Source organism: Chelonoidis abingdonii, chromosome 3 (assembly GCF_003597395.2).
Source record: "Chelonoidis abingdonii isolate Lonesome George chromosome 3, CheloAbing_2.0, whole genome shotgun sequence".
In the NCBI taxonomy this organism is placed as follows: Eukaryota; Metazoa; Chordata; order Testudines; family Testudinidae; genus Chelonoidis; species Chelonoidis abingdonii.
The window spans coordinates 104,389,853-104,406,393 of record NC_133771.1 but is presented as its reverse complement, the minus strand read 5'-3'; the positions used below and the strand labels follow the sequence as shown (position 1 = coordinate 104,406,393).

Below are 16,541 nucleotides of genomic sequence, written 5' to 3'. Positions count from 1 at the left end.
CCCTGCACCCCTCCTGCACCCTGACCCCCTGCCCTGAGCCCCCTGCTGCACGCCCAACCCCCTTCCCTGAGCCCCCTGCCCACCCTGTGCCCCCTGCCACACCTCTCTTGCAGCCGAACCCCCTGCCCTGAGCCTCCTGCCATACCCCACACCCTGACCCCCTGCATGAACCCCATGCTGCACCCTGACCCCCTGCCTTGAGCCTCCTGCCGCACCTCGCACCCTTCTTCCACCCCAACCCCCTGCCACACCCCTCCTGCACCCCACACCTCAACTCCATGCCCTGAGCCCCTGCCACACCCCACACACACCCTGGGGGGTAGGGAGGTGGCAGAGTTGAGGTGGGGATTTTGGGGAAGGGGTTGGAATGGGGGCAGGGAAGGGGTAGGAAGAGGCAGGGCCTCATGGAAGAGGTGGGGTGGGGATGGGGTCGAGGGCGGCGGGGAGGAAGTGTCAGTAATGCAGCCCTCAGGCCAATGTACTAGTCTTCATGTGGCCCTTGTGGTCTTTGAGTTTGAGACCCCTGCTCAATTCCTTCGCATCCTATTACCAGTAGAGATTAATATTTAAAATATTTAATGTCATTATATGTACATTGATGTGGTGTCATCGTTTTGAATATTATGTTCAGCACTAGACACCCTATCTAAATATGAAAGAAATGTGAAAGGTCCATAGAAAGGCAACAAAAATTACTAGAGGGATGGAAATAATCTCATGTGATATACGAAAAAAGACTGTTCAGAAAGGAGAAAAGTGAGAGGATATATAAAATAATTAATGGTATAAGGAAGGTAAATTGAGTATTTCTATATATCCTTGTAATTCAAGACCATAGAATCATCTAGTAAAATTAAAAATCAACAGATGTAAATTAAATAAAAGGAGATGCTTTTATATGCACAGCATAATTAATTTGTGGAACTCACTGCTGCATAATGTAATTGAGGGAAAGAACTCAGTAGGATTCAGATGATTAGATCTTTATGTTTATAAGAAGATCCACAGTTACACAAGATAGAATAAAAATATAAATCCTTCTACTTCAGTACATAAATCAATCACTATGGGTTAGAGAGAGACTCCCTCCACCAAACTCCTCAAGAAATATTGTTGTGTATTTGTCAAAGGGCATGCATGAGAGGACAGAGAGGGACATTGTACCTGCTGACGCATCTGGTGCTTGTCACTTTCAATAGACAGTTTATCAGGCTAGAAAAACCATTGGTGTGATCTTATGTTACTTTTTACTGAACATGCCTCATCTTGATTATTCTGTTTTTATTACTACTATGTGTATCTGTAACAGAGCTTTAGACCAATTTGCCATTAATCGCCAAGAGCTGAACCCTTTTCTCTTACAGAAAACAGAAGTTATAGAGGAGGCTTTCCCTGGGTGAGTGTAATGACAATTTATTTGTGCATGAGATTCATTGTAACTATCTTCTATATCTGCTGTTTTAATTGTGCTACCTTTCAAGAACACATTGAAGATCACTAGTGTTCTTATTTGCAATAGCATGTTTATGGACACTCCTGAAGATGAGAGAACCAAATTGATCAGCTGCCTGGGAGCTTTTAGGCAGTTCTGGAGCAGTCTTTCCCAGGTAAGCATTTCATTTATTGCTAATGTAGTTATATTTGACAGCACCCGATAGTGTACTAGATACATAGCCAAGGCATGATTCCGGTCCCAAACAGCTCACAACCTAATTTCAGATTGGGGAAAGAAAAGTAGTAGGGAAATAATAAAACACTATATGAGCTTAGATGGGAAGGATAGTGCTGACATCAATGAAATTACATGATTACTTGTCAAAGGCTGGTGCACAGCATGGTGTAGTAGTAAAGAATAACTCCTTTTATAAATATAACTATCAAAAGTAAATGGCCATTTCTGGGGTAAATGGGGTAATTTCTTACAGCTGTTGTGGTAGAAGAGGTTCTGAAAGAGGGGCTTGAAAGAAGGAAGGGATATATTTCATGAAAAACATTTATGTGTAAAATGTTACTATCCCATGACTCAACCATTCTTGCAAAGCATGGGTCTTTGATATAGGTAGACAGAAATGCATTATACGCAGGGTTTTCTAAAGCAGTCATTAAACTTCTCAGTTTACTTCATGCACTGCAAAAATTCACTCATATCTCTGTAGCTGCATCCTGTGTTCAGCAGCCCATTCCACTCTATTTCAAAGTAGTCTAATTATTTGTTCCTGTTCACAAGTATAATTCCTTACTTGGGTATATTGTCCTATTATAAAATGTTAATATCAGCAAATGAATGGTTCAATTTAATTACATACTGGATATATGAAGTCTTCATTTCAACTCTGTAGTCAGCCCAGCAATATACTTTCTGTGTTTCTCTTCATATAGGCTATCAGGCTATAACTTTGTATGTCACAGATTGGGGAAATTTCTTGAAATAAGATAAAAGTGGATGTTAAAGGAGCAATCTTTGACAGATTAAATACGCAGAAGTCGTTATCTCTCATTTGTTCCTTTTACTCATAGTGTAGCAATTTGTGGTTTTAAGAAGTTGTTACTTACGTTTCCATAGCAAGTAGTTTATTTTAATCCTCCACTGTTTTCCAGGAATCTCATGAACAATGTGTCCAGTGGATTGTGAGATTCATCCACAGCCAGCACAGTCCTAAAAGAATTTCTTTCTTGTATGACTGTTTAGCAATGGCAGTTGAGACTGGTCTGTTGCCACCCAGGTATGTTTAGTGTGGGTGAAGCAAGAAATGCAGTAGGTGTAAGTTGTAGTATTGTATATTAGTTAAAAAAAATTCCTTAAAATTACTGTTCATTGGAAATCATCTACTTATTCTCGTGCATCACGCACTGTTGTATTCTTTTTTACTAGAATGGTTTGTGAATCTCTAATAAACTCGGACACCCTTGAATGGGAAAGAACACAGCTTTGGGCATTAACATTTAACCTGGTCCGGAAAATAATTGGAGGTGTAGACTACAAGGTATTTTCCTAAGAAATTTTGGAAACTGTGGTGGTTTTTATAAGTTTACAGTGCTTCTTTCTGGTATTCCAGAGACTGTGCTGAACCTGTCTCTGTCAGTTGAGTATTTTGTCATCAATTAAACTAGATATTCTCAACCTTTTTCCTAGTGTAGACCACATCTTAATTAATATTTTCTGTTGTACACCTTACTTCCCAGTCATGGTCACAGAGTCACCTTACCTTCCGTTTTCAGTCACAAAATAAATAAATAATATTCCTAATACAATTTCAGCAATTGTTTGCCTGGAAAAGTATTATTATAAAATCATTTAGGGTAATATCCTCACCTCCATCTCTATACTATGGAAAGGGTCAGACAGAGCAATGTAAAAGGCACCTAACAGAAACACTGTATCTGCTGTGGGAAGATTTTGCCTGTGCAGGAACTGAGGAAGACATGCATAAATCTGCCTCTTGGGGTTTGTCTTCACAGCAAAGAAAAACCCATAGGTGGCCTATGCCAGCTGATTCAGACTCACAAGGCTTGGGCTGCTGGGCAATTTTATTGCTGTGCTAACTTCTAGGCTCAAGCTGGAGCCCGGGCAGTGGGTTCTTACTGCCCAAGCAAAGCACCTAACCTTGTCCTTAGTATTTTCTGAGCGGTCTTCCGATGCACTTTGGCTCCTAGAAATTGAGAATTTTTGTGAACATTAATTTCTATATGATTTCTCTCAGGGTGTGCGAGATCTGTTGAAGGTGATCCTGGAGAAAATCCTAACTATTCCTAACACAGTGAGCTCAGCTGTTGTACAGCAACTCTTAGCAGCAAGAGAGGTAACTCTAAAATGTTATATGGTGTCACAATGAAAAAGTTGGTCTCAATCTTTTGTCATTGATCTTCACAATTCTAAAATGGATCTTTTTGGAGCCTTTTAGATCTGATATAAATGAATAGCTAAAGCTGATGACGTGTCTTCTACTGGCTCTTGAGCAAGTGTATTTCAGGATCATCTAATGGTGACCCTTCTCATATTATCTACAACAGTGGTTTTCTATCTGTGGTCCATGACATGTTGGGGTCTACAGACTATGTCGAAGATTTCCAAAGGGATCCGCACCTCCATTTGAAATTTTTTAGGGATTCGCAAATGAAAAAAGGTTGAAAACCACTGATCTACCACATTTCCATTACCAGGCTATCTGAGCCTCTGATATGCCTGGGCATAGTAGAATGCAGTGATGTAGCTGTATTGGTCCTAGGGTATTAGAGACACAAGGTGGTTTACCTCACCCACTTGTGCATAATAAAGTCAGTTTAGAATCTCAGCCTTAAAGGGATGCTAAATAAGCTTTATGAAATCCAGTATTAATATTTTCATTAAACCAAAAGAAAAAAAAAGAAAAACAGTTGCGATTTAAATATTTCCCATTGTTGCACCAGATATTGCAGTGTTGTGCTAAAGCATTAGAACCAGAAATTGAATGTCACTATTCTTCCTTCATTGTCCAAACTGAGTAAAATGTAAAAAGTAAACCCCATAAATGATGAAAAATAAAATACAATTCAATGACAATTTCATTATGATCTAATGTGATACTAATAACACATCACAGTTTAAAAAATAACTTAATGTACCTTCAAATCTTACATGTCAAGTTTCTAGAGCTCATTGTAATTTATATTATGAAATAATTTATGTTTATAGTAACTATCCAAATTGCCTTACATTTTTAAATTTTACTTATTTCTAGGTTGTAGCCTATATTTTGGAAAGAAATGCCTGTTTATTACCTGCCTACTTTGCAGTTACAGAGATAAGAAAACTGTACCCTGAGGGAAAGCTTCCTCATTGGGTAAGGTTTATTCATAATATTTTATAAAGTGATATGCACCTCATTCTCGCCATACAAAACATTGGGTGCAGTTTTTTTAAAAAATGGATGCCTAATGCCTTGTCTATATCTAAAACTTAGGTTGACCTAACTACATCGCCCAGGGCTATGAAAAATTTCATGTCCTGTGCAATATAGTTTGGTCAACCTAACCCTGACTATAGATGCAGCAAGGTCAACAGAAGAATTCTTCCATCAACCTAGCTGTGATCTCTCAGGGTGTGAATTTACTGGAGTAACACAAAAGCCCCTGCTATCGCTGTAGTGTATGTCTGGGCTACAGCGGCATAGCTGTAGCTGTGCCTGTGTAGCACTTGAAAATATACACTTAGTCTTTATTTAAGCACTAAATGAGGCCCCTATTCTGCAGCTGATTCGCTGGCAGATCCCTGTGCTTACGTGCAGATCATGCCATTGACTCCATGCAAGTGGCCTAACTTTCAAAATTAAGGGCTCAGCAGGTCTTATTGATTTTAAATTTGGAAAACTACGTAACTTATTTAAGTGCCTAAATATGCACTAAATTAGGCATCTGTTTAAAAACAACAACAAAAGCTAAACACAAACATTGGCCATCATATTGCTTTAGATGTGCATCTGAATGTTATGTTCTTGAATTTTAGCATTTGAGACTGGGTTGAAATTCTTTATGTGCCTGCCAGCCTTACACACTCTCCATATGACTAGGAAGATAAGCAAGCAACTTTAATTTTCCGGTATGGCCAGTTTTGTGGCCTGATATTCACCATTACGGAATTATTTGGCGTTCTCGTATATCAAAACAGCCTAAAGATTGTGATACTCATTCAGTACATGTTCCCCTTGTCCTTTTGGTTCTTTTGACGAATCAGAAGGGGTGAAACTCCCGTTGATTTCACCAGGGCCAGGATTTCATCCAAGAAGTGGTAAGTTAAGTGCCTTTGAGGAATTGCTCAGTTGAAGAAAATGGTGTTCTATTGCTAAATAGAATTTTAAACCTCACATGAAAGGCAATAAATAATTTACATTGCAAGAATATTTGTACACATGAAAAGTAGCTATTTTGATTTGCTCTGATTTCTGCCAAAAAGAGCATATATCCTTCAAGTAACTTGCCTGATTTAATGTCTTGTTTTAAATTGAATATTGTGTTAATGTAAACAATTTAGTGTTAATAATCTTCTTTCAGTTGCTAGGTAACTTAGTATCAGACTTTGTGGATACCTTCAGACCCACCGCAAGAATAAATTCCATTTGCGGTAAGAAAACATGAGTGAAGTGAATTTAGATTGAATTGAATTTTTAGCCAGTAGGCCTACCTAATTTGGGGTTAGCCTTATATGTTAATTCATGCAAAATGCTTGAGTGTGTAGCATTTATGAAATACCTCTCAATTACCTTTTTTTTTTTTTTTTTTTATCCTGCCTCAATTTAAAAAAAAGTTTGAAAACTTTTTTGGATTTACCAGGTTAAAAGTATTGCTTTGAGTACAGGTAGAAAATGGAAAATTGCTGCTTTTCACTTGCTCCCTCTGCAAAAAGTGATATTGTCCCTTCTGTGGTCTTAACCTGGCCTGCGAATTCAAGGGTGTATCTACATTTAATTACTTTTTTACTGGTGTAGCTATGCTACGTGTCAGACTTAATGAACATTTTCTGAATCAACATCTAGACTAGGGATTTGCACCACTGCTGAATTCCCTAATTTATGTAAGCCTTTAGTGTCCATAAATAAAAGTCTTTTTCATTCAGTTTTACTTCTCTCAAGAAATCTGCAAAGTTTGATTAGGGCTTTTCTGTCCTGTTTAATACTATTTTTGCTCTTTTAGAAGAAGAATTCTTTTTTTCCTGTACATTTTAAGAAAAGTAATTCCTGTGTATATGCTGCTCTTGTTTCATTCATTTCTATACAGGACCTAAAATTGAGAGCTTCCATTAATCTCCAGATGATTCCTTTAATACACAAAAGCAATGTAGTGAGATTAAGGATGTAATGTCAGCTGTAAATCACTGAGTTTCTTGATTTCTTTAAATAAATCAATAAATATTTATTTTTTTGTTATTTCTTTGTTTTTGCAAGAGTATCTAACACTCTTAAGTATATTTTTCCAAACACGTGGAAAGGATTTATTCATGTGACTCTCAGTCCTGGAAGAAATTTCCTAATTTGCTGAAGTATTTGCACAAATGATCAGGTGTATTGTTGACTTTATAAATTCTCTGACTCCACAAACAGACTATACACAGTTTAAGGTAGAAATAGTATTAAAGGTGCTTGCTGTGTATAAACGTCCTGCCCGCACCCACTACTACTACAATATAGTAGTATAATTACTGCTAAAGGCAGGAAACCAGAGTGGGTGGACTAACTCCTCACTTAACATTGTCCTGGTTAATGTTTCGTTGTTACGTTGCTGTTCAATTAGAGAACATGCTCGTTTAAAGTTGCGCAATGCTCCCTTCTAACGTTGTTTGGCAGCCACCTGCTTTTGTCCACTGCTTGCAGAAAGAGCAACCTGTTGGAGCTAGCTGGTCGGGGCTTGGAGCTAGGGTGGGCTGACAGCCCCCCATTAGCTCCCCTAAGTTCCCTGTGCGCCAGTCGCCCAGCAGGTTATCAATTGCCAGACAGTTGAGCTGTCCCTCCCTCCCACTGCCGTGTGTTGCTCCTGCCCTCTGCCTTGGAATTGTTCCTGGAAGCCTCCTGCTTGCTGGGAGGAGGGGAGTGCTAATGGCAGGGTGTCTCCCTCCCCCTGCTCTTCATCTCCACAGAGCAGCTGGGGGGCACCAGAGGGCTCAGGAGGAGGGAGCTCGCTGGCAGCAGCTGCTGTCTCGACTTGCCTATCTACTTTAAAAAGGCAAAGTATTTAGAGTTGAGTTGCATACTTAAAGGGGCAGTGCATGTCTCTCTCATACACACATGGTGTGTATCTCTGTCTCTCTCTGCCACACTGTCTCCCCTCCCTCCATTTGTGCTGCCTTGTAGAGCGTGAGGCTACATTAACAACAATGTGTTAACCCTTGAGGACTCAACCAAGTGCTAGTACACCATTTAGCAGTAAGGCATTCCCTGGGAAATATCCCACCCTCTGACTCCACCACCTCAACCAACCTTCACAATCATCATTGCTGTGTACAGTATTAAATTGTTTGTTTAAAACTTATACTGTGTATATATGTGTGTGTGTGTCACGCACATACAGAGAGAGAGAGGGTCTTTTATCTGGTGAAAAAAGTTTCCCTGGAACCTAACCCCTCCCCCCCCATTTACATTAATTCTTATGGGGAAATTGGATTTGCTTAACATCATTTTGCTTAAAGTAGCTTTTTTCAGGAACATAATTACAATGTTAAATGAGGGGTTACGATACTTTTAATGGGGTGGAAGGGGGAAAGCAGTTATCCTTTAACTTCATTTTGCTTGAGAGAAGTTGAAGACTCAGTGTAGCCAAACTGAATATTATTACATTACTTCTCTTGTGCTTTTGGATATAATGGCAATAAAAGAACTATGACCATCCAGAGAAGAGGCTTGACTCATTTACAGTAAAAGGTCCATAATAGCCCATTATGGTTGAAATACAACTTCTGCTTTAGTTATAAACACTTATTGGACAAAAAAAAAAAAACGTTTTTATGGTCTGGGCATATGATGGGAATAGGAAGACTTCTGAGGGTAAATAGTATATTTTAGTGTCATATTTACAAGTATTTTAATATATCTGGAGATGTCCAAACTGAACAGTTTATAGTAAAACATAATAGTTGAGTTTGCCCTTTAGCTAATGAGTTGAGATTTCTAATGCAAAAAGAATGATTGCTAACATTGGGAGCTCCATGCTAGCCAATTCCTGGTGGGAGATAACAGATTTAAATAAATATAGTGGGAAGGAATATTGTTAGTATTTTCTGAGGTGGGTTCTTGACCTCTAATGATTAAGTGCCATAGCCAGTCAGCTTCCTTAGCATTTATCCTTTCTCATTCTGTGTAATATGTGCAGGACGTTGTAGTCTTCTTCCTGTTGTAAATAACTCTGGTGCCATGTGTAACTCATGGAAGCTGGATCCTACAACCCTTCGTTTCCCTTTGAAAGGACTCTTGCCATATGATAAGGTATGCATGTGTAAGCCTCTTAATTATGAAAGTTTTGTGTGTTTAATCTGTGAAATTACTGTTTGCCCTCTTCATTTCTCTAATCTACAAACAATTATTTTGAAAACTCGGGCTGTCCCATTTTCAGTTAGAACTTAAAAATTAACTTAGTTTACAAACAGATTAAAATCCTCCAAATATGTGGTACAGTAATGGCAAACATACACACACCAGGTGGTATGTGATGTTTTTACTGCCTGGCACACTGATTCCCTGAATTCTGAGAAGTGGTAGGTGTTGCATGCACCTATTCTGTGTCTGTGTGTGAGAGAGAGGAAGATATAGAGGAAATGGAATATGGGAAAAGAACTGTGTAGTTCATGCCTTGCACAACAGGGCAAGACATTTGATTCCACTTTTTCAAATGGTCTCAGCTCAGGAGCACTGTGGAGGTAGTGTGCTCATACCTTATTGAGAGGGATCTCGTTGGTCTCCTGAAGCTTCTCTGCCCATGTTTTCCAAAAAGTATCCCATCTTCTTATTGTCGAAGGTCCCCCACAACTGGGAGTGTAAAACCAAGGGGGGAGGACACTCTCTGCTGATACTTACCTCCCTCTTGGGTATTTGAGAACAAAATAGTTCACCACCAATGGTACATACCTACAAATATAAACATATGAAAAATAAGTCATTTTTAATTTTATTACATTTAATCACAACATTTAATTTAATCTTGAGGCAATGTTCGCATATGTTTGTTTGTTTGTTTGTTTTTAAGGATCTGTTTGAGCCACAGACTGCTTTGTTGAGATATGTGCTGGAACAACCTTATTCCAGGGATATGGTCTGCAATATGCTAGGTCTGAATAAGCAGGTACTGTACTATACTATGATGCACGATTTAATTCTGCATAGAATCTGCACTATTCTTTTCTCTTTTCTTTGCTATAGCTAACTGAGCAAAACAGTTTAGGTCCAGACAGTGATTTTTTTTTAATATTATCATATTAGGTAAATTGGATTCTATATTGTGCCTATCATTTGATACTTCTTTAAGAGTGTTTAAATTGAAAAACAGAGATTTAAAATATTTTTTTTTTTCGCATTGCTTTTTTTTCCTATAAGGCCAGCCTCAAATAGACCTTTGACAGACTATAACTTACCAAAGTTTGTTTTTTTTAAAAAGTTCTTGCTAATGTTCATGTAATTAGTTCCCAGAACTTTGTTGTACGTTGTTACTTTGGCATGTTACAGCATTTTATCAGTGGAGCGCTGATTTTTATTTTTTTATACTTTTAAGTGGGAGGGTTTTGTCTGACTTGGGATTCCTTGAGGCTGGCCTCATAGTCACTGTTTTGTCTTTTCTTTTTTTCTTCCTTTATTTTTGTTCTGTCCTGTCTTGTCCTGCCCATCCTCCAATGCTCTAGACCTTGAACATTGCTCAGGTATGTTCACAACCTTACTGTTGTATTGTGACTAACGATACGCTGGCCGCTTTGTAGCCACTGATTCCAGTTAGAGAATACATATATGGTCAGGGCTTGAAATTGGCAGGACCATTAGATGCTAGGACAAGGGCAAATTCTCATTAAAATCTCTTAGGATATGAGAGGTTTATTTAATATGAAAATGTACAGCCCCAATGGTCCTCTGATCCTAAAATTTTGGTTAGGTTGGACCACCACCACTTCCCCCACCTGATGGAGAGGCTTTTTCTTGGTTTGCTGGAATTTTCAGATGAAGAGAGATCATTAGTTCAGTCCTTTCATTCCTTATGTGGATAGAAAAGTATTCTTTGAATTCATTTTTGGAATGTAAATCTGGAGAGGCAAAAACTGCTAAAATGGAGCTTGGTGGTGAGGTCACTTTATCAGGCAGCCTCTGACAAATTCCGTTTCCTACATTAACCTTCCAGTGTCCTCCAAGCAGGAAGAACTAAGACAATACAAAGTGCTAGAAAAAAATGTTTATTTCTTTTAAAACCAAATTTTATAAGCCTTCTGTTTTATTTCTTGTCCAAATCTACTGTATGGAGTTATGCTTGAAATTTTAAATATTGGTTATTACAGCCTTTTTATTCTTTAAATTTTGAATCCTTCTTAGAATAGTAACCAGCTCAACATCTATTTAAAGAAAAAAAAAATTCTGAGATATGTAAAATAGCGTTGCTGTTTGCAATACTTTGGTGAAGGTTGTGTCAGTGTTTCCATTTATAAAATTTCTTTCAGGGATTTGTAACTTGACTGTAAAATTTGCATGACTCTGAAACCTCGTGTATAATATCTTCCACTGTAAATGAAAAACAGATCACATTACTTGATTTGGTCAGTCTTTTGAATGCACAAACTTCTTTATCTTATCAAGGTATTTGGTAAATAATACTCCACTGCATGTAATTATTCTAAATATTTTAAAACCAAAATCATCTAAGGCAACTGAAATGTTAAAATATCAAAACTAGCTGCTAGATAAATATTTAATAGGATTTTTGATTGTGTCTAAATTTCTGTTTAGACAATAGATCAGGTTGTCACTTTCTGCAGCTTTTTATGGTTTAGTTGCTAAATAGCACAAGACGTAGGCTAAACTGTATACTGAATGTATTGTATTTAGTTTATTAGTGATGGTCTGCCCTTTCAGGCTAGAAGATCAAAGTTAAAATGTTAATTTTAACTCTTAAGTTTGCTATTCTCTAATTAAAAGATAACTGAAATACTTTATTTATTTTTAGTTTTTTGAATTCTAGATGGTAATTTCTACACAGTGTTTCAACCTAGAGTGAATTTTTATGGCAAAGAAACAAACCCTTGAAAAACATGGCTTATAATGGAAATGCTGACAGAACATGAACTGTAGCTGTGCTACCATAATACCAGTATATGGACTTTCAGACCATTGTATTTGACCATAAAAGTTTAAGCATGAAATAGGGGGTGTATCAGGATAGAAGAGAAAATATTAAGCAGTACACCTTAAAAATATTATTTTTAACAGTTTTCAGTAGAATATGAAAGTTTACTCACATTTGGGTGTAGGTTAATTTATTATGACTGCATTGATATTTCCAGTAACTTCAGCAAAATGTCGTATAGCACTTCCTCAAGAGCCTGCTATTTGTGTTGCTACCTGCAGTAAAATTCTTAACTATTTTTGTGATAATTCATCTAGCTCTAATAATAATAATAATAATAGTATTAGATATGAGTTAATCTATTAAAGGCCAAGTGGTTATCAGTATAACAGAAACTATTGAAAATGTAAATAAAGTAATCAATAGTGTAAACTTTGTTTTAAAAACTAGTTAGCTATGCCTTGCAGACCCTCACTTATCTAGTCACACCGATCCAGTTGCAGGATGGGAGCCTTCATATGTACCTATTAGCTCATTACAGTAGGAAAGTGTTCAGGATAAATGTGATACTGGTAAACAAGACCTTGACCCGATTATCAAGGAATAGCAAAACTGTTAGTATTTTTGTTTTTTAACAATGTATTGATTTATATTAGAAATATTTACTTTGAAAAAGTCTTTGAGGTACATGAAAAGTACAAATGTAACTGTTTTTCATATTAACCTTGTAGAGACAAACATCAAGGCAAAGAAAGATACTCAACTTTACACACTGATTTCAGGATTTTCAGTTTTATTTAGTCTTTTATGGCTATTTCTGTCATATGGCTCTTGATGAAAAATTATAACTTCAAAATATTCGTTTAGTGTGTGGGTTCTGGGGGTTTTCCATTTTCTAGTAATGCACAATTTGGCATGCGAAAGTGTGGTACACCATCTCTTGCATAAGTGTTAAAAATCAAATCGTCCTTTAGGATGTACAGTTTGATCCAATTTGTATTTCATCTCTGCCAGTATATTACTAATTTCTTCCCAATATTTGTTTTAACTTTGTACAGTTTCATAGAATGTTTGTTATAAAAAATATTTTAAATATGATTAGTTATTTTGGATGCTGTACATTTCGGGAAGTCAAATTGACACCTCTTTAAGGGGCCTCCTTTTCAGAAAGTGCTGAACAAGCACCCCTTTATCATGTTTCAGGCTGGCATCTCTTCTGGAGTATGATTTTATTTTCTCTGTGACAAATAAACATACATTGAAAATCACTGCCTCTTTAGCTTAGTTGCCTGCAGTTTGGGTTCCGTGGTGGTATCTCTGACCCCCTCAAACAATGGAGTGCTCCAAGCTTTCTTTAGCCTGTGATTTCTATCGCTTGGCAAGTATGCATGAAAGATATCTTCAAACTTTTGTTTCTGTACCTGTAATAATTGCATGCTGTTAGTATTTTTGGACCTTAAAACAGTTTTACTCTTATTAAAATAAAAAGGAACATAAATTCTGCCAAGTCAAGTGTAAAAGTATAATTAGGTGGACCAAAAAAGAATTTGAACCATAAGACACACAAACTTAACAGCAACTTTTTTCCTTTTTCTTTTTTTTTTTTTTTTTTAACTACATCACAAGTAGGAAGCCTGCGAACAATCAGTAGGGCCACTGAACAATTGAGGTGCTAAAGAAGCTTTCAAGGAAGACAAGGCCATTGTGGAGAAGCTAAATAAATTATTTTCGTCAGTCTCCTCTGCAGAGGATGTTAGGGAGATTCCCAAACCTAAGCCATTCTTTTTAGGTGACAAATCTGAGGAAATGTCCCAGACTGAAGTGACAGTAGAGGAGGCTTTGGAACAGACTGATAAAGTAAACAGTAATATGTCACCAGGACTAGATGGTATATACTCAAGAGCTCTGAAGGAATTCAATATGAAATTGAAGAACTACTAACTGTGGTATGTAACCTATTGCTTAAATTAACCTCCATACCAGCTGACTGGCTGATAGCTAAAGTGATGCTGATCTTTAAAAAAGACTCCATTGGTGAATCAAGTAATTACAGCCTAAACTTCAGCACCAGGCAAATTGGTTCAAACTATAGTAAAGAACAAAATTATCAGACACATGATATGTTGGGGAAGAGTCAACGTGGCTTTTGTAAGGGGAAATCATGCTTCACCAATCACTTAGAATTCTTTTATGGGTTCAACATGAGTGTTGAGAAGGGGTCCCTCATGAAAGACTCTTAAGCAAACTAAGCAGTCATGGGATAAGAGGGAAGGCCATCTCATGGATCAGTAACTGGTTAAAAGATAGGAAACAAAGGGTAGGAATAAATGGACAGTATTCAGAATGGAGACGTAAATAGTGGGGATTCCTTAAGGATCTGCTCTGGGAACTGTGCTGTTCACCATATGCATAAATGGTCTGGAAAAGGAGGTAAGCGGTGAGGTGGCAAAGTTTTGCAGACAATACAGAATTACTCAAGATGTCTAAATCGAAAGCAGACTGTGAGGAGTTGTAAGGGAATCTCACAAAATTGGGTGACCGGATGAGAAAATAACAAATGAAATACAATGTTGATAAATGCAAAATAATGCACATTAGGGAACATAATCCCAACTATACATACAAAATGATGGGGTCTAAATTAGCTATTACCATGGAAGAAAAAGGTCTTTGAGTCAGTATGGATAGTTCTTTGAAAATGTGCTCAGTGCGCAGCAGCAGTCCAAAAAGTTAACAATGTTAGAAACCATTAGGAAAAGACAATATTATAATGCCTCTCTATAAATCAGTGGTGTGCCCACACCTTGAATAGTGTGTGCCGTTCTGGTTGCCCTCTTTCAAAAAGATATATTAAAAATGGAAAAAGTATGGAGAAGGGCAGCAAAAATGATTAGGGGTATGAAACAGCTTCTATGTGAGGAGAGATTAAAGAGATTGGGACTGCTCATCTTGGAAAAGGGACAACTAGGAGGCAATATGTTAGAGGTCTGTAAAATCATGAATGAGGATGTGTTCATGTAACATGAACCGGGGTCACCTGATGAAATTAATGGGGAGCAGGTTTAAAACAATAGGAAGTACTATTTTGCACAATGATAGTCAATCTGCAGAACTCATTGTTAGGAAGTTGTGAAGACCAACAATATAACGGTTCAAAAAAGAATTTGATAAGTTCACAGAGGATAGGCCCATCAGTAGCTATTAGCCAGCATGGTCAGGGACCATGCTCAAGGTGTCCCTAGCCTCTGACTGCTAGAAGCAGGAACTGGACAAGGGGATGGATCACTCGATAAATTGTTCTGTTTTGTTACTCCCTCTGGAGCATTTGGCTCTGGTCACTGAAGACAGAGTACTGGGCAAGATGAACTGTTGGTCTGACCAGTATGGCTGTTCACATGTTCTTAAAATCTTTGCTGTTCACCTTTTCAGCCAGCAGTGATGATATAAAGGTTAAAGTAGAATATCCTCTTCTATGCCTTCTCCCAAGCCAGGTTGTAGTTTCATCCCTGCCTAAATCCATTTGTGCCAGGTTGTTTGAGAAAGGAGCTGTTGATTTTGCCTCTGTCTGTACATCTCAGAAATGGAATAGAAGCATGAAGTGAAAGTAGTGAGTTAATACAGTATTATTCAGTTGACTTTCCTTTCCCTTTTCTTTTGACCACGTTGTCTGTTTGGCACTAGGAATTTGGATTTTCTGGTATTTCACAGCATTAATATGGCAAACATCATGGATCCACTGGTGTTAAGGTGTAAAGTAATCCTTTGATATTCTTTCCATTCATATGCCAGAAATGGCACATACTTCTCCTTACTGGGATTGATTCAGCTCCTATTGAAGAAAATGGCAAAATGTTCATCAAGCTGGTAGAAGTAGGATCAGACTTGATACAAACGACTGGTTGCAATTTTAACAAGCTAATAGCGAGCCTGGGTAACCACCATATTTGGAAAAAGGGGTAATTTGTGCCAGTATTATGCATAGTGTCTAAATCATTTATTAATTGTTCCTCAGATAGCTCAACCATCCATATTTTATTAAATATTTGAGAACTATGAGGGCAGTTACATTTATTGAATTATTCAAATCTTTTTAAAATGTGTTTTCTCTAAATATTTTTTATTAGAAGGCAGTTGGCGTTTTGACCAGTTCACTATAGCATCCCTAGTTCTTCAGGGATTGGTCTTATAAACTTTTTCAGAAAGTCAGAAATGGGCATGGTAGCACTATTCTGGTTTTTTTCATATTTGTTTATGGTATTATTGCAGTTTCAAATATAAATCCCCATTTTTCAAGCTTTTGAAAACTTGTTTCAGAATGAAACTCCAGTTAGTAGCCTGGGAATCATTTTGTTTAACCAAAGTTTAAAAAATGTATTGTAATAAGTGGGTCTTAGAGGAAAGTCTTGATTGTTTCAGATGCTTTTTAAAATTCATATATAATTCCAAAAATATTTCTTTAACCAAAAAAAAAGGCAAATTAGTAACTGCTAGTTCTGATATTTTAAGGAGTTAAACCATGAGGCTATAGGTATTCATGCTGTAGACTAGTCCCTGGGATATGCCTGTTCTTAATAAATTAAAGCCTGAATACTGCAAACTTTTTCACATGTGCATAATTTTACTGATATGAGTAGTCCAAAGCATGAGGTTTATATATAAGTTGCTTCAAACCTTTATGTACAGAAAATAGTAAAATGCCAGATATTGAATTAACGCTGAAAGACTGTACGCAAAAAGCATTGTTAAGCTTCTTCCCAATCCCT

General features: G+C 37.3%; 1 protein-coding gene across 5 annotated transcripts in view; it reads left to right on the top strand.

Annotated features, from left to right (window-relative positions):
* The window catches only part of MED23 (mediator complex subunit 23), a 59,655-nt gene that overhangs the window by 3,253 nt on the left and 39,861 nt on the right, over positions 1 to 16,541 (top strand). For 3 of the 5 annotated variants that reach the window (XR_012655535.1, XM_032800765.2, XM_075063947.1), the window contains exons 2-11: positions 1,365 to 1,396; positions 1,520 to 1,607; positions 2,599 to 2,723; positions 2,873 to 2,984; positions 3,702 to 3,800; positions 4,719 to 4,820; positions 6,028 to 6,097; positions 8,836 to 8,948; positions 9,706 to 9,801; positions 10,355 to 10,372. Coding sequence is in view for 4 of the 5 variants with exons in the window: in XM_032800765.2 (XP_032656656.1) it covers positions 1,365 to 1,396; positions 1,520 to 1,607; positions 2,599 to 2,723; positions 2,873 to 2,984; positions 3,702 to 3,800; positions 4,719 to 4,820; positions 6,028 to 6,097; positions 8,836 to 8,948; positions 9,706 to 9,801; positions 10,355 to 10,372 (855 nt within the window). In the remaining variant the exon portion in view is untranslated. Of the gene's footprint in view, positions 1 to 1,364; positions 1,397 to 1,519; positions 1,608 to 2,598; positions 2,724 to 2,872; positions 2,985 to 3,701; positions 3,801 to 4,718; positions 4,821 to 5,727; positions 5,765 to 6,027; positions 6,098 to 8,835; positions 8,949 to 9,705; positions 9,802 to 10,354; positions 10,373 to 16,541 lie in introns of those variants that run through there. The other 2 variants (XM_032800766.2, XM_032800768.2) reach the window with 2 other exon arrangements.